The 19,247-nt window shown below is 34.7% G+C and overlaps 2 protein-coding genes across 3 annotated transcripts; one reads left to right on the forward strand and one right to left on the reverse strand.

Moving 5' to 3' along the window:
• Positions 1–820: 820 nt before the first annotated feature.
• On the reverse strand, positions 821–11,421 carry LOC138329372 (CCR4-NOT transcription complex subunit 11-like). 2 transcript variants are annotated; one of them, XM_069276314.1, is made up of 12 exons: positions 11,282–11,421; positions 10,478–10,583; positions 9,025–9,159; positions 8,504–8,620; positions 7,832–7,885; positions 6,821–6,936; positions 4,205–4,358; positions 3,422–3,628; positions 2,774–2,853; positions 2,544–2,613; positions 1,617–1,772; positions 821–1,426 (listed from the first exon to the last, which is right to left on the reverse strand). In XM_069276314.1, the coding sequence occupies exons 1-12, from the start codon at positions 11,317–11,319 to the stop codon at positions 1,295–1,297; spliced, it is 1,365 nt and encodes a 454-aa protein (XP_069132415.1). In that variant the 5' UTR covers positions 11,320–11,421; the 3' UTR covers positions 821–1,294. The 2 variants fall into 2 exon arrangements, with proteins under 2 accessions (XP_069132415.1, XP_069132414.1); XM_069276313.1 differs by having other exon boundaries at positions 6,806–6,936.
• Positions 11,422–11,461: 40 nt separating this feature from the next.
• LOC138329374 (resistance to inhibitors of cholinesterase protein 3-like) lies at positions 11,462–18,045 on the forward strand. The gene is made up of 5 exons (XM_069276315.1): positions 11,462–11,735; positions 13,490–13,566; positions 13,908–14,051; positions 14,432–14,806; positions 15,541–18,045. The coding sequence occupies exons 1-5, from the start codon at positions 11,567–11,569 to the stop codon at positions 15,853–15,855; spliced, it is 1,080 nt and encodes a 359-aa protein (XP_069132416.1). The 5' UTR covers positions 11,462–11,566; the 3' UTR covers positions 15,856–18,045.
• The last annotated feature ends 1,202 nt before the right edge of the window (positions 18,046–19,247 follow it).

Raw genomic sequence — 19,247 nt, forward strand, 5'->3', positions numbered from 1 at the left:
TGTTTAATTGTGACAAGTTTACAGATTCACCTTCACGATTTTTGCTCCTAATCAAACCAAAATGAGTGAATTTTAACTCCATTATCTATGCCACCACCAAATTTTAGCTAAAAGTCCATTGTCACCTTTTTCCAGTGTCAAATAATCTGGGCATGAACAAAATAGTGTACTCTTGATAACTTGTCTCTAAACATTAAGTTTAGACACCCACTACGCTGCCTATGGAATCTATAGGTTTGGTATCTCCAGCCGATTGGTAATTAAGGGCATCCCTTGCCTATACAGACCAAAGCTTGTTATGAAAAGCACCATCGCCAAATATCGTGTGATCTTCAAACCCATTCTACTTTTAGCCGCCATCCCAAATTAATCACAAGATTTTAGCCTGCATTTCTCATAGAGACCTACCTAAAGTACAGTTTCCAGTAAGTCCGATTTCATAAGATAGCATTGAATCTATATGTGGAAGAAGTAAAGCTTGCACCGTTACAGAATCGGACCTTTCAGAAAATGCTGACTTCTGTTAATTTGGCATCTGAAAGATCAGAGGTCAGATTATTTTGGGCAGGGGACCTGTATTACGGCCTCAATGACCTAGTCTATTATCCTCTGTCAGTAAGCGAAAATATCATATTTTTGTAGAGAATTCATTTTCAATTATTTCACATATAACCTTTTCCATGATTTCATAAATAAAATGATTGGTCAAAAACAAGATATCATTGTTTTATCTATGAATTTTTATATTTTAACATTGGTAACGTCATATCACTATTGACATCTTATTTTCAATAACCAAAAAAACAACAATAAGACTATGTATGTAGCACATTATATTTCATTTTAATAGCATTTGATGCACCTAAATTGTAAGTATATCGCTTGTTACATTATTGGTCTGTTAGAACAAGCTAAATGTCGTTGCCCGACTGATTTCTATGCATTCAACATTGAAACTGTTGATCCATGTCAGGAAACACAATTTGGCAAATGATTGGTCCAACTCTGGTCTACAAGTTTGAATCTATAAATGCAGTCATGAACACAACCTTGCACAAACAGTATCAGAATACTGTGAACACAAGAACAAGCACTTCTTCAACAGATGTCTCTTTTAATGTCTTAACGATATAGAAACCTAGGCCATTCCTTGATGCTGGTAATGTACGTTTATGAATACATTGACCAGACTTTCCCTTCTGTCCATATCACATTGATGTATTCCGTAACAAAGAACCTCTCAGAATAGCTGAGATTCCTGAAATCTGTACCCAATATTTCTGCACTATCTTCTCTATTTGATTGGAGCCTGTGGTATCTGTGAAGCGTCCACTGTGTCCAGAGATTTCAACAGTCGAAACAAACCAGCTGCTTCCCGTATTCTACTGAACTCTATACAAAATGCCTGCACTTCAATGAATATATCCTGGAAAATCAAACAAAAAATCAACCAAAGCTATTCTTTTATACAGTTGAATACAAAAATAATTGAAAAACATATTCAAATAATGACTGGTATTTCAGAAGGAATTTCATTCACACCAAGAAATGTTGTTTTACCTACACATATGACATATGCAGATGATATATACACAAACCAATAGATATTTACTTACCTTGACATCGATGATTTTGTTCCTGATGAGAGACTGAAGGAAAACACAGACGAGACGGACAAGTCTGTTTTGTAGGTACCGATCTCGTATCGTCTCGCATGTTGATATACAGTTAGAGATGTACAGGTGTATAAACTCGGAGGGTAGCTCTACCGCCTAAACAATATTCAAACACAGATGTTGTATTATTATTTTGAAGATACGTTTATAAATATTTTCCAAATAATTTCAGTGCTAGACTTTCATAAAGATGTGATCATCGATATATTATTTTCCAATTTAAGTGACCAAAGCATGAGAACAATGTACTAATGTATCATGTTTTCATAACGGCATGCAAGTCAATATTATGTTTTGTTATATTTAGATTATATACGTGTATGTTTTTGTATGTAAATCAAACAATGAAATTAAGCTATATCAAAGGGCAGAGATTTATACAGATATCAAACTTAACATGCATGAAGTCAAAAGAGCACAACAACTATATATGTCTGATGCATCATCAACACTGATAATGACTTTTGAATGATTTGTCTTTAACATTAATATTTTTGGAAGAGAAGCATTGACTCAGTTTGTAAGGATTGAGTTGTTCACAACAGGTATCCCTTTCCCTCTCTACAAAATCTGTTGGTAATCTGTTCGTTTTCAATAACATCAAGAAAATTGTTTACATTTTAATAATCAAACATTCAATGGGAATAATTCATGTACCATGTGATACTGGATAACGTTTGTGCAAGACTATTGTTTCTATTGGTGATGGAATGATGTCAAAAGATGCTATCATGCGCTAACATTATTTCAACGGGACGATTACAAATAGATATGTTCCATCACCCCTGGATATACTAGTCCCACACAAATGTTCTCGAGTATCACGTGTTACATGATTTAGTCCCATTGACAATTAATCAAACTTACTGTAGTGAGTCTGTTGACTACCTCCATTGAATGTAGAGACATCTCCATATTGACAAGCACTGAGAAATATCTGTAAAATACAAGTCAGAAATATCTTTATCAGTCAATAAATAGAGGATCTTAAATAAGTGCTCATTTCATATGAGATGTACATTTTTAAGTTCTTATTGCTAATCCAAAGGTAGTCTTGTTCTTATCAATATGAATCCTGAAATAATGTGGTGACTTACTCTGTGATTTGATTTGACTGCATGAGTCGGAGTAAAACTTCTATAGCTACTAGAGGGTTCTTCTCCACCAGGTCTGGCAGCTGTAACACACATGGCACAGGTGGTATAGTATAACATTCAAGTAAAGGTCAAATTATATAACTGCTGTTAATATTGTGCATCTATTGTAAAGCACAACTCGCCAAACACAACCACCTATATACAGAATTTCAGTTAAAATCCTTTTTCAGAATTAGCATTTAAATTATTAAAGTTTTTCAGAAGGTTGTATATCACACACAATGAAGATATACAAAATAAAAGATTCAATTTGACAGATTGCTTCTTTAGAAATATCAGGACTTGATAAACGAACAGGAGAAAAGGGACAGTTTAGTTTAGTAGGTTAAAAGTCCTATTAACAGCCGGAGTTATTTAAAAATCGCCTCCCATGTGTGCTGTATGTTGTAATGTGTTGTGATGTTTAAATATATGTATGTTTTGGGAGGTTCATGGTGTATTTGCGTTGTATCTCCTTGCACTAATGGAATGAAGAGGGACAGAGAACTTGTACAGAGAACTTGTACTGTCTTCCAAATGACTATGGTGGCCTACCGACAGACTTTTTTTTTTTTTTTTTTTTTTCTATACCATAGTAGTAAAACCTACCTTTGTTGGTGTGAGACCTATGTGGTAGACAAGTTTAGGGTCCTTCTCCAGTTCCCCCAAGAGCTGCTGTTGTTGTGACAGAATAAGTGGGCCCTTGAAAGCCTTGGACATGAGTCTCTTCACCTCAAAGCCAGCAGAACTGCTCACACACATGGTGGTGTCCCAAGCAATGTTGTAGTCCCCCTCTACTGGATTCAGCCAACACAACTAACAATAAAGGTGTACTTGCTTAACTTATTCATCCCTAAAGATGATTTAGACTCGCCTTAATCAAAGACTACAGCAGCCCATTATGAAATTTCAGGGATGAATGAGTAAATATTAAAAATACATAATAAAAATACATAATCACATTACATTCAAGATGTGTAACCAGTTACATGTTAACAGTCATTATATAACTTGCTATTATTAGTGCCAAACCACTATGATGTGTACCTAACTTATCATGTTTAAGTAAAACTACATGCATTTCAACACAGATTTTATATGCATTGTAACTAAATGTCTTTATGTTTCTGGATTATGGACATGAAGAAGTAATATTGACAAACAAAATCAAGATGTCGTGTTATCATACTACTTGTTGACTTTTTAAAAGGTGAATTTTTCAATCCAGAATGTATTATTTGTTATCTTTTTTTAGGTGTTCCTGTTCTTAATGCTTTGGGTACTAATTGCAATTATATATAGGATCAGGAGTAAACTACCAAAGACAATATTGAGACTCAAACCTTCATCATGCCCATTACATACAACACAGTAAGTTGTCTACAGACTAACCTCATCCTCAGCTACATGTAGTGGTGGTGCTAGTCTAATAAACTCGGGCATCATACAGTTCTCTACTGGTGGTCGTAAACCAGTCAGCAGGGCCTCGATTGTCTGTCTCTGTACATCAGGATTGATTACACCTGGCTTACCAAACTGGTCAAAACTGTAACCAAAATAAACTCCATTTAACTTTTATCCTTGTTTCAGGTTAAACTAATTATCATTTTGTGTTTTGATGATTAATTGTACATTTTGATAAAATCCTCAAGAAATGCAGGCTGCAGCCTCTAAGATCTGTTCTATTTTTACTTACACTGACTGATCTATTTAAAACAATTTTATTGAAATAAAAAAGGGATGAGATATCACATATGTCCTATATATATTTTACTTCATTTTTGACCGAACAGTTTTAATTACTATGTATGAGATTTTGTGACAATGTTCATGTATGTAGCCTTTATATACATGTATAATAATAAGTAATATTGACACCATTTAGTTAAGGATTGTAGCCTTTAGATAAAGTGACCAAGTTTTTGATTGCACAAGGTTGGAAGATGATCTCATACCAACACTGGTTTATTTGATCAAGTGGTTTTAAGACAATGTGTTAAAAAATGCTTGTTCCATGGTGACAAGATTTCTGTAATCATACATATAAATTGGCGCAACGTGGTGGTTTAATATCGGAAATATCATTTTATTAAGTTTAGCACTGTACATGAATTAACAGTTCAGATAATGCGAAAAGCACTAAAATAAAACTTTGGCTGCAATGAGTATGTCTGCAGAAGTTTATATCAGTGACACAGTTTTTGACTACACAACCCGGATTAATTTGAACTAGAAGAGGTTTTTATGATCATGAGACAGAAATTTGTGACAACTGGTTCAGAAATCAGCACAAATACTGGTATTCGAACATTTCCTTAAAAAGTTGATTGCCAGAGGGATCTTGGCGCCCACCAAAGAATGATCTATGTCTGACAACAGAAAGAGGGATCTTTTCCCTGCTTTTCAAACTTTTACTACATACTATATATGAACCTTGAGAAAGATCTTTTCAGTACTTTCTGAGATATGTAGCAGTAACAAACTTCAATTATCAAAATTCAAGATGGCTACCTGTCGATCATCTTGCTGACCGATCTGTCCCAAAATGCAATATGCATAACTAGGGTCGTAGGGGAACCTACATATAAAATTTGAGAAAGATTCCTTCAGTACTTTCTGGGAAATAGTGTTAACAAACTTTAACTATCAAAATCCAAGATGGCCGCCAGTCGGCTATCTTGTTGACCGATCACTCCCAAAATGCAATATGCACAACTAGGGTTCAAGGGGAATATGCATATGAAATTTGAGAGAGATCCCTTCAGTACTTTCTGAGAAATAGCGGTAACAAACTTTAACTATCAAAATCCAAGATGGCCGTCAGTCGGTCGGCCATCTTGTTGACTGATTGGTCCCAAAATGCAATATGCACAACTAGGGCCCTAGGGGAACCTATATATGAAATTTGAGAAAGATCCCTTCAGTACTTTCTGGGAAATAGCGGTAACAAACTTTAACTATCAAAATCCAAGATGGCCGCCGGTCGGCCATCATTGTTGACCGATTGGTCCCAAAATGCAATATGCACAACTAGGGCCCTAGGAGAACCAACATATGATATTTGAGAAAGATCCCTTAAGTACTTTCTGAGAAATAGCGGTAACAAACTTTAACTATCAAAATCCAAGATGGCCGCCAGTCGGCCATCTTGTTGAAGACCGATCTGTCCCAAAATGCAATGTGCACAACTAGGGCCCTAGGAGAACCAACATATGAAATTTGAGAAAGATCCCTTCAAAACTTTCTGAGAAATAGCGGTAACAAACTTTAACTATCAAAATCCAAGATGGCCGCCAGTCGACCATTTTTGTTGACCGATCTGTCCCAAAATGCAATATGCACAACTAGGGCCCTAGGAGAACCAACATATGAAATTTGAGAAAGATCCCTTCAAAACTTTCTGAGAAATAGCGGTAACAAACTTTAACTATCAAAATCCAAGATGGCCGCCAGTCGGCCATCTTGTTGACCGATTGGTCCCAAAATGCAATATGCACAACTAGGGCCCTAGGGGAACCTACATGTGAAATTTGAGAAAGATCCCTTCAAAACTTTCTGAGAAATAGCGGTAACAAACTTTAACTATCAAAATCCAAGATGGCCGCCAGTCGGCCATCTTGTTGACCGATTGGTCCCAAAATGCAATATGCACAACTAGGGCCCTAGGGGAACCTACATGTGAAATTTGAGAAAGATCCCTTCAAAACTTTCTGAGAAATAGCGGTAACAAGAATTGTTAACGGACGGACGGACGGACGGACGGAACGGACGGACGGACGGACGGACGGACGGAAGGACGGACGGACGACGGACCACGGACGAAAGGCGATTTGAATAGCCCACCATCTGATGATGGTGGGCTAAAAAGTTGATTGCCATGGCATAAAATGGCCATGAAAATCACACATTGTAGAATTGACAAAGAATTTAGGACAGGATCTTGGTGTTAGGTGAGACAGAGCCATGCTGTTGTGACTTGTTGTTTAATCTTACGAAGAGAAGATTGACCTCGTTGGTTTATTGTCAGGATCAGGGACAACACAAGGCATTGCAGATTTACTCTGGGCAGGCATCTCAGACTGTCGCTCTGCTAATGCCAACTGTAGCCCACTCACATCAAAATTCTGAAATAGAAAGAACATCAACTGTAACCCACTCACATCAAAATGCAACGGTGGAAAAAATTCTAGCTTAAATTTTGTTACACTACAAAAAAAGCAATAATTCCATGGAAGTGGATGTGTCGCCTGCACAGAACCACAAAAAATAGTTATTTACAGTTGAAAATATTGTCAATAGTTAGGTGATGTGATCAAGTCCCGCACTTTTGCAAATATTGATGGATTTTGACCAGAATCAAACCACTCTGAGATCTCAATGATCTCATTAATATAAAGCAATATAGCAAATTTGGTTGAAATTGGACAATAAATACTATTATATATAAAAGTTATTGAGCGGAAACCATTTATTTATCTGTTTTGATGATTTTAAAGTTCCGTAACTCTTGCAAATATTGATGGATTTTGACCATTATCGAACTCATACGAGATCTCCTTGATATTAAAACAAAGTTTGGTTGGAATTGGACAATAAATATCTAAGTTATCGAGCAGAAACCATGGATTTATTGGTTTTGACAAATTTAAAGTCTCGTAACTCTTGAAAAAATTGACCTATTTTGACCATTATCAAACTTCTCTGAGATCACATTGATACAAAGAAATATCCCAAATTTGGTTGAACACAAAAATAACAACAACGTTTTAGCTGTAGATTGTAACATAACTTAATCAAGAACATGTATAGCCATCCACAATTATACAAACAGAATTTGTTAATTGTAAAAATTATAAGTAATATCGTAGACTTATTCATCCCATAATGTTGTTATCCATCACAATTTAACATAAAGATCCATCCAATTTTACAGCAAAACAAGCACATGATTGGCACCACCATACATATCTATACATACCATGAATATGAAATCATATCAATAATGGAATAAATCTGTACCTGCATATTCAACACATCCATTTGAATGATATTTGTAGGTGTTTTCTTGAACATCTGAAATAAAAAAAAAGGTGTTATGTATCAAAACATAGTATATATTCTAAGCTTACTCTTACATGATCCTATTAGAGTAACTGATTTACGAAGCTGTCGTTTGTCCCATTTTTGTTAACAAAACAATTCAAAAAAATAACAATGGGACTAATTCACGAACCACATGATACCTGTTAACGTTTGTGCGGGACTAGTATCTCCAGTGGGGATGGAACGTAACTATTTGTAATGTTCACGCTGAAATGACAATAGCGCGGGATACATTCATTTAACGTCATTCCATCACCAATAGAAACAATAGTCCTGCATAAACGTTATTGGGTATCACATGGAACGTGAATTATTCCCATTCTTGGCAAATAGGAAATAGAGCCTGAACAATATTTTCATTTGATAACATCATCAAAGTACAGGTTACAGTAACCCTCTTTTTGTGTATGAAACTAAGTTACCTCATTAAAATATACTTAAAATGATTAGAGAATGGCAGAAAATGGCCAACTTTTCACATGCAAGATAATGTCTAGCCCATGTGAAGTGACATTGACTGGGACAAGATATTGTGCGGAAGGATATACAATGTCAAACTTTAAATATGAATTGTTCCTGAACACATACTTCTTTAGTGGGACTGGAGATGAGTTGTGAGAGGAAGTAACGCTCTGATGGAGAAATGGCTGGAATAGCCCAGTGAAGATCAAATTGCCCTGCTTCCTGGTTCTCTGTGGGAGGATTCTAAAACATACAAAACATTATCAGGGCTGTTATTCTCAGTGATTCATTCACAAAGTTTATCCCAATGAAGAGAGCCATATACTACTAAGTAAATTGGTTAATACTGTAAATACAAATGTACTAATGTATATCTTATATTTACCTTGAACAGGTGTGAGACAAACTGTTCTGCTCAGCATGTAATCAAGTATAAATAAAGTCAATTGTTGCTATTATTGTTAATAAATAATAAAGAAGCATACATTTTGTTCTTAATGTTTTGAATTTCTCAGTTCATGCAGTGCTAACAATTTATCTTGTTACGGTAATTAACTTAATTATAACTAACACAAGATTTCCATAGAAAGAAAATGACAGTCTCCTCCAAAATTATTTGTATTACTTGTATTTGTAATGGCTCATACCAATAAGTGCACAAAGACAGTAGCAAATGGATTGACAGCTATCGGTTCAGTCCTGTACATCTCGTAGAGTAGAAAGATTGCAGCCAACTTCTGTGTTGGATGGGGCAGCAAGTCTCTGTTTTGGAGTAGCAGTACCTAAAATCAACATTACATCATAACCTGAAATACATATTTATTACAATGCCCATATTTATATAAATGTTTTGTGGAATCAGTAGTTACAATATTGATAAAGCATACCAAAATGTCACTGCTCATATATATGTATACCCGTTATCATTCATAATTTTTAACAATAGCATAAAGACCATTCCTTCTTAGAATTACAATTAACAGGGTAATAACTTTTAGTTCACCTTTTTATTTTGCTTATACCTACTTGGACACTTTGATTCAGTGAATATGATTTAGAGCACTATATTTATATTCATTGTTTTTCATACCATGTAATAACTAGTGCTATGTATCGCGAGGTATGTGACGATACAATACGTATCACGATACAGGGTTCACGATATGATGCCTATCACGATATTTTAATAGACACTTCAAATGTCATGGTGTCGTTGTAAATGTGTTGTTAGATTAGTTGTATTTTCGGAATATTTTAGCTTTTGCATACACTTATTACAAAAGACGCGACTTTTATTCATTTCCCATGTTCCCTTTCTAGATTTAGTAGACAGATTCAAAACCCAAAATAAGACCAGAAAGTTTAGTGTTTTCTTTGTGGGATTCCACCAAAAGGACCAAAGGAGATAATCCAATGTACAGTTTTCATTTTCAGGTATCGCAATGCAAAGAAACTGCACACGATGCACCACCAAGCGATGCAATACATTGATGCATCGGTGAATCGTTACACCTCTAGCATTAACTATTTTCATAGATCTAACTGAATCTAATTTTGATTGTTTTAGGGTAGTTTATAAGGGCGCAGCCCTTCCTGCCCAAAGGGGACGAAGTGTGAAGCACTTCTAAGGTTACAGATACACGAAAATATATACATGTATAAGAAAAAACACAATCTTCAAAATTCAATCCTACACACTGACAACTTCAGTTTGCGGCCGTCACTTTTTCATACATATGGGGAGTGGTGCATTGTTCCGGTACTGCTCTCCCCAGTAAATATATATTTAACTAATGCAAATGCATAACGGGAGTAATTATAAATATATTTTATTATTTCTTAAATAATAATAATAACACTTTGAAAATTAAAAGCTATAGAGTGCAGTCAAAATATCCACCAAGGCAAAGATGAGCACAAGGAGTCATGACGTCACATAACATCAACAAATGGCGCGAAATCATAGGATTCGCATACGCGGCACTACAGGCCTTGAATGGACATGCACTCAGAGAAATCTGAATCTCTGAGTTCATTTCTTTGATCTGGCTGCGCTCTTTAAGGCCTTGCCTTCAGTCATATTACATTGACATTTTTTACCAATGCTGATCCAACTTTAAAATGATCCTGCTTGGTGAAGTAATGATGGAAGCTTGCTGCCAAAGATTCAAATGACTGTGTCTGAGTAGCATCTTCAGACAGCACACTGCAAAACAAATGACATCTGTTATAGCATTAAGTACTTAATTACAAGCAGCGGAATCTGTCAAGGCTAGTAAGGAGTTTAATGAATTATCTTGCCTCAACATGTGAAGATGCATGTTAATAAACAATGTTTGGTTAGCTTCAAAATTGGCGCAACCATGGACATGCAGTGATAGTAGGCCTAAATTATAATCCCTGGAATATCGGGAATGACGTTAGTGTAGATGGTGTGTCAGGAATCGTCAGCAAAAACGAAGCCTGCTGATCTTAAGTTTCGAGATCCCCGGGTATGTTTTTCTTCTATGTACATCCATTATATTATTAAGATAGTCAGCTGATAGTCATATCGGCCTCAATCATATTGCAAGGTTTTACAAGTTGAAGTTATATATTACGAATTGATTTCAAAGTAACTGCAACAATATGTACTTTCATTTTGAAAAAAAAAGAAATATTTGAGTGTTGATCTTCCTGTTTAATATATCAGGTTGATTAACAGCTCAGTTCTTTAACAAGCATCATTGGCCGAAATGTCCATCGACCAAAAACTTACATTTGGAACTAGGGTTTCAAACATAACATCATGCAAAATATTCTTGTAATTTTATAGCGGTACACTGATCAGGAGGGCTAAATGTGACAAAATGATATGTTATCGATTTTCAACAAATTTCGTAAACATGGAAAACGATCAAAAACCTTAGCAAAGAAGCAAGTTCCTTCAAGGTAAGCGCCATCTTGAATTTGATATCTCGTTAAATCTCGTTGCTGAAGTTTGTTTTTGTTTTTCTTTTCGTACGATTTATCTCTAAAAGCAATTAAGTTATACAAATATTGTTCAAATTAGAACTGTTTGTGCCTTTCATACTTTAATGGCCATTAATATTTTCATTTAAATCATCAAGACACTTCCTAGAAAATGAAATCTCGTTCTAAACGAGAATTGGCTCTGTTGACATTTCTGACAAGAGAAGTTGCTGCTGCATGAAGATGATTTCCGACGGTCCCACAGGCGGAACGCCAAATGTTCGGCTTATCATATCTGTAGTTATCATTGTTGGTTGTTTCACAGTGATATATCCGAGATTTTTTCATCCGTTAGTTCTGAAAGCTTTTGGAATGGCACCAGAGCCTCCCGTCAAACGTCAGCCAGGTAGGCTACTGTAGAACAGTAAGAAAGCTAATTAACGAATTGATCTAACTACCGCTCTCAATCTGAGAAAATTGAAAGTTTTTTTGTCAAAGCATACTTTGAACATAACATTTCGTTTGTGAGTAAATCCCAAAGGCTGAATACCTCCGAATAAGATTGTTCTGTGACCAAGGCCAAGGGAGGAAACTCGCAAGGGAAAATTGATTAGGCCTAGCCTATCATTATCCCCTTAGGGGCCATACCTGTATGATGCTATCCTCAATAGTCCATGGGTTTGTTACAATCACTTACGTCCAGTCCTGGAGATGCAGTTCAGGGGAAAATAACTGGCCAGATTTAGAATAAAATTACAGGCCTATCAGGGACTGCATTTGGAGAGAGAATGGGGAACTTCAAAGCAACACAGTCAACCAGAGTATACGCACATAGTTATTCGACTCTTTTGATATACATTAAAGAATCATATCACTTGTGTCTTCTGTTGCCTTCAGTTTTACAATGAGAACCAGATTGCCCAGGGGTTGATATGACATTGATAGCAACCCCTAGAATATTGAGGATGCATACAGAATACCTGGGGTTGTTTTGGACCTGGGTTAGATAGTTTTTAAACCATTTTAAAATCAAAATCATGAAATGGAAAAATTATGATAATAACTATTATTCAAAATTATTTGAATGAAAATAGCTGCACAATTCCATAATGAAGGCCGCTTTTGTTATAATTGTTATGTATTTGTAATTGTATAGTATTCCGGATTTGTGGTCCTTTCTGCAGCTTAATTGTAACTGTCTTATTGTGAAGGTAATAAAATCAGTTCTGCTTTGAAAAAAAGTCACTCATGGTTGTCTCTGTCTGGCCGGTACACAACAATAATTATATAGTTTGACTGGTTGGGCCTATAGTTGTACGTTTATTAATTAAAGACAGATCTGGTGATTTGATATTGTTTTCAGACAAGCCTTGGTCATCTTAGACCTGTCTCAAAAACTGCTGGTCCGTCAGGATTTATACTGAAATGAAGGGGAATGATTAGGAAGAAGGGTCTTGATGTAATCTCCAATCTCTAAGACATTAAAACACTGTTTTTAATTAGGCACCTTACTTTTTGGAATTGTTTAATTGTTAATACCACATCATTGTCAATACTCCAGGGGTTACTATAACTGACATTACATCCACCCCTTAATTGTTTTCTAGTAAAACTGAAGCCAACACACTCCAAGAAATAATCTGAACCAATCACAGGCTAGTGTGTAAAGATTTCTTTTGAGGGAGTGCGACGCCCAACTTCATAGCCATACAGCCAACCACAGTCTACCACTCTAACGGCCCTTTTGATGTACATCAAATTACCTGTGTCAACTCTGCTGCCTCCAGTTTTAGTATGAGATAACAAGTCAAGGGGTGAAAATAATGACAATAAATAGTAATTCCTGGATCAGATTATTGAGGTAGATAACATGATTGATCCAATAATGCTAAGGACTTAAGAAGAAAATCAATGTTCTGGTCTTGCATATTACAGAGTTATCTTCCCCTGCTCCAAATGATACACTCGGTAATTATATGTGAGCAAAATTTTCATTTTCTATAAAAATGTGACATTGAACTCACAAAAAACAAAACATAGCAATCATTTATTAACTTCCTACAACTCTTGTAAAATGCAAATGCAGGATTATAAACCAATAAATCTGTTATTGGAAGTTTTCAATGATAAGTATCAGTTCAATATTTATTTGTTATTCAGATTTTCCACCTCACCGGGGTGCTGGTGGACATGGTCCCCCAAGAGGCCATCCAGATGACATCAAACAACACATGAGAGTAAGTTATTTCACTTGAGAATACTCGTCTTGTTTCTGTTACAAAATTTGAAAGCTTCAAAATAAGAACAAAGATGTTTTCGGATATTTTATATAGCAAGCAACATTACTAGGAACTTTTCAGTTTTAGCTGAATTAAAATGATAAACAATTCTCTGAAAGAAAGGTGAAAATGTAGAATAAAGAAAAAAAAATGCTATAGCATTAAAACCAAGGATTCAAGTTTAATTGCCTGGAAATCCTCTTTAAATAGTCACTAGAAATCTGAATTGACCTCCAAAGACAAATATTTCTAATTACTCTTTATTAGGTATATTTTGTACTTATCTTGTTTTTGAATAGCCGGGTCCTCATCCAGGTATGCGAGCATCAGCAGAGATGAATAAGCAGAAGCAAGCAAGTGGAGGTCGCGGGGGAATCATGGGGATGGTCCTGCCAATGTACGCAGTGGGCATTGTGGTTTATCTAATCTACACTCTCTTCAAGGTTTGTTATTATATAATATGTTTCAAAATAGTTATCTGCTGCATTAAGTAGATCATGCTTTAAAAAAGTCTGTCATAACTGCTGTATTGGTCAACTGGAAGATGAAAGACATTCATGTGACAGGTCAGAGAGGCCTATTAAATCTAACTGACCCTGAGGACAGGTATCTGAAGCACCTACCTTGCATTTACATCATAGGTCTCACTCAGGTATAGTTAATGTTTTCAACATATTTAGAATATTGAGGAAAATGATGTGTTTTAGTAGCCTATTAATCAGTTTGACTCCGATCTTTTGTGGCATCTTGCTATTTGACATTGATTTACACTAATGATTTTGAATTTCTATGTTAAATATGGGCTGCGTTTGTTTGCTGACAGGTCTTTAATAAACAAGGGAAGGGAGATATCCGTCGCCGACAGCAGGAGGACCAACAGAGACGGGGCTTGGCATACAGGGGAGGTCTTGGGGGACAGTATAAAGAGGGACCCATAAACTTCCCTGGAGGTGAACCTGCACCTCTGGCTGATATGTATGGAGAGTCTCCAGAGGAAAAACTGGCCAATATTGAGGATGTGTTGAGTAAAGCTGAGGACAAAAACATCAGTGAGTCACAGATGCAGGATTTGCAGCGTCGTCTACAGGAGACTGAAGCACAGATGGCTAAGATACTCAAGGCTATGAATTCTGTGTCAACCAAGGTTGTAGAGGCAGCTGCTGAAGATGATAATGAGGAGCACTTACTGAAAGTTAAGGTCAGACATTACTGGATGCACATACACATAGATTTTATTATGAATTAAATGATATTATAATGTCAGGAATTATGTTACATTATTAGATTTATTTTAAATCCTACACCCTGTTACATTGGCGCCCATGTAGGGACTCGGGAATGATACTTCACGATACCTGCAAAGGAATCGTAGTGACCCCTAGATACTTGAGGACGAGTTGTTTACTTGAGGGGGAGTATGTAACCCTGTTTAATACTAGCCGTAATATGCCACTCGGCTAGATCCTTGACAGAGGCAGGTATTAAAGGATTTATTGTAAATCCTGCACCCTGTTACGTTTAGATAGCCCAATATCTATTGCACACCAATGCATGTGAAAAATATTGACAACCAATACTTGTATTTACAATTTAGCGAATAAAAAAAAACCCAAAAGTGTTTTACATATGAATATACATCATGTTATTTAGCGTAAGTATAAATATAGAAAGAGAATGGTCTTTACTAGGTAAATGGAAGATCATTTATTGAAAGAATTTTCACATGATATGATGTGATAGGTAAAACCACAAATTTTGAACAATTCTCTGACTTTTTAAATTTCGCAAGTTAGGGTTAATTTGCAAATTTAATGAAATTTAAACTCATGTAAAATTACAAATATTAGTAACTATTCAGTATCAGAATTTTGCTTACATACTTTATAAGAGCAATTAGAATAAAAAATGAAACATCATATGTCTAAATTGTAGGAAAAGGACAGCAAATCCAATGACTCCAGTCCCGACATTAGCAGTTATGAGGTGATTGACAAATCAAAGGGAGATAAGTCAAAGAGCTCTTCACCAGAGGTGGAAACACTAACTGCGGAAGGGCTAGTCAAGGATGAGAAAGGAGAGAAAGTAAATACAGACAAAAAGGAGGAGGAAGGAAAGAGTGAAGAAAAGGAAAAAGAGGATGATGATGCAGAAATTGAGGATGTGTTGCTGGAGGATAAGAAGGAGGAAGAAGAGGATGACGGAGAATCAAGTGTGAGGAAAAGGAAGACTCACCCTGTATCTGACTGAAACATCAGTCAATACACATAAGTTTGGTCTCATGTTTTTGTTATTAAAGTCATGTACGAAAGAATTTGGCTGTGAGAATGATATGATATGTTGTTACATCAGATTCATATTATAAATCCAATAATTTACCATGTTAAAAAGAAAGAATATTTTATTTATTTACTTACAGAATTGAAAATATTACAGATTCAGTCCTATTATGATGAGTTTTTTAAGGCAAAGTCTGAAATGGATTGCAATTTCAAAACTTTGATTCATCTAATTCATACCAAGTGTATGTTCTAAAACTTAAAAAAGTCTTTTTCGGAAATGATATCTTTGTAAGAAATTTTTTTGATTTTTTTAATTTTTTTTTCTGAAAAATTATCTGATTTAGAATTAAAAGCATGTGCAGATGTATTATTTTAAGTTTTAAGTCACGTAAAATGTCAGACTAGTTACGAAACTTTGTCCAGAAATCAAAGAAAAGTGAAGAAAAAATCCAATAAATTCCTTTACGTGAAAAATGTGCAAAAGTTGGAATCAAAATGTTTGATAGAATAATTAGAGATCTAGTCAAGAGTAAAGTATAGCACAGTATAGACATTCCCATAACATGTGTTTGCTGGTCCTTAAATTATATTGTCAACGAACCCAGAATTATTAAAATTCTATCACTATGCCAGTCAATGGCAGTAGCATTAATTGTACGGTTGGAAACAACTGTGTCCATTAATAGGTTGTTATTTTAGATTAACTTTGGTTGAAGTTGATATGTTCTTTAAGATTAAGTCTTAACACTTTCTGATAGATCAGGTCGGTATTCATTCAAAACGATTTAAAATTTGAATGATCAATGGTAAAAATACTGTACTTTACATGTACTTTATTTTGAGAAAGTAAGTGAAGTCTCTGAAGAGGTTATTACGTAGGTTATACCTGGTTAATTATAACGGGTATATTAACCGAAATGAACGACCTTGATTTTTGTTTGTTAGATATGGTTGTGTTTTAAAAAGACGTTTTACTGGCCAGAGGTCACCTTATTGTGGAAATATAATATATATAACTATTGAACCATTGTGACGTCAGAAGCATAATATTAACATAACTGGTAATATTGTGGTGAAGTTTCAACTTGCTCTGATATTAGATAAGGAAAAACAGCATCACTATATAATGAAAAATATCACATCCACATGATCACACTTAAGCTCATGAGAATAGTGTAAAATCAGAGCATATTTGAGTTTCCCATAAATTGAAAGAAAAATGTGTATATTATGATGAGTAATTAATAGAACACAGAAATTTTGTATTTCAAATATATGATTGAATTTTTAAGTCCCAAAAGAGAACTATAATGCTGGTGTTATATTTTTCCCAGCACCTTTATGCAATGTCTTGTGTTTTCTTTACTGATATACCTGTGATATTTTCTGTTATGGATGATATTTTAACTTTGTCACGTCCCCATTGTCATCAGTGGTAAACTGCAATATTTTATATGTTCAGATATTAAAATAAATTCTATTCACTTTATGAGATTATTCATTTTCAAGTTATGAGATCTGTTACTGAATTACGTCATTTTATGAACAAAATCGTCATAGATTCCATGTCTGTCCTCAAATACAACTAACTGGTACACTCTTCATGATAAAGTTTGAGGAAGACTGACTCTCTGTTTATGAAATGATTTTAGAATTGATGTTGCTGCTCTAGCAAAAGACTCCCAAATATATTGAAAACATATGTATTTAGCATGATTGATATTTTAAAAGAAAAAGTTAACAAAGTCCTGAAATCATGTAAAATTTATGCCAAATTCTCTGTCTTATGACATCTTGTTATATGTTAGATGTGTAACTGTGGTATATATTTGTTTATTTATTGTTTTTAACAATCATTGTGTCTTGTTTAGATGCAAGTTGTAGTGTCGAGAATTGAGAAATTTTTGGTATGTCTCTGTTAAAACAGGGTAGTAACTGGTTTAAATTTGATGTGTCGAAATGTTTTGTAACTAACCCTTTACAGTAAAACACTGTAATAACGAATCTCTGGAGACCAACAAAAGCAATTTGTTAAAAGGACAGTTTATTATACACATATTACAGACATGTTATAGGAACCTTTGCAAGAAATTAAAATAACTACGTTGTAACCACAAATTTGTTGTGAGCATATGCGTTATTAAAACATTTTACTGTACCAATATTTTGCGCATGTTGTATTCCTAACAAGCAATTCCCATAATAAGTCAAAAGCTTTTGGAAATCTGTAGGTGCCTGTTCACAAGTTTATCATCAATCACTTAGATGTAATATCATAGAAAAAGATACAGAAAAAACAACAGTGCATTAGAAAATTTGAGCATGGCAATATTGACAATGTTATTATTTAGGGTTCTATTTTGGCATATTCAATCTTTTCACAAAGTATACCTTGAATCAAAATGTCACGATTTACAGTTTGTGTTCCTTCTCAGATAAGGTTGTTGGTTGTGTCCACAGGGACCTGGTACAAAAAATTTTAACCAACAGTATACATATATATATTATAGTATGATACTATAATATATATATATTATGTGTACTGTTAGTTAAAAAAAATCGTGCCAGGTCCCTGTGGTTGTGTTGTTGTCTATTTTAATATAACCCCAATTATTATGCCATACTTGTACATAGAAAATAAATACACTTGTAATATTAGACGATCTCGAGCTCCGTACATGAAAAAGGAAAATTATGTCTTATTGTAACTTTTGGTATTGTCATAAACTCAATTTGAGTGAACTAGTAGAAATTTGATAGTTGCATTTCATCATGAACTTCAGTGCTAAATTTGATGTATAATTAAAATAGTTAAACGACTTACCTCTGGGGCAAATACAAAGGATGAAATAACAAGCATTTTTGTCATACCTGTTTCATTCTTTGACAAATACCTGTTTCATTCTTTGACAAATAAAACTAGTGACAAAGCAAAATCTGCAATCATATTAAATTAAGAACATTAATTTGTATTACAATCACTCTAGTTTTGATATTTGTAGTCCCCATGTATGCAAACAATTTTTTACCCAAATAGATTTTAACAATTGTGTTTTCATGGCTTTACCTAAATGACTTAATATTTCTTTATCGTTTAGATTTTGTAATTGAATTTCTGAAAGCCTTGTCATAGCACTGTATACATAGTCCAATATATGTACTGGTAGTCCTTCAGACCGGTTGTAGTTAAATATCTGTATGAACATTTCTACATGATCTGTGTAAAGTGTTTTTGTGTAAAAAACAATTTGAACACATAAGTGACAGCAGTTAGTTGTATAAGGTGATATTGTATTGCACTTGTAAAGTGTCCTCATTTTAGTATCATATGTAGTATACATATTCAGTGCTGTGTTCTTC

This window comes from Argopecten irradians, chromosome 8, assembly GCF_041381155.1.
Source record: "Argopecten irradians isolate NY chromosome 8, Ai_NY, whole genome shotgun sequence".
NCBI lineage: Eukaryota > Metazoa > Mollusca > Bivalvia > Pectinida > Pectinidae > Argopecten > Argopecten irradians.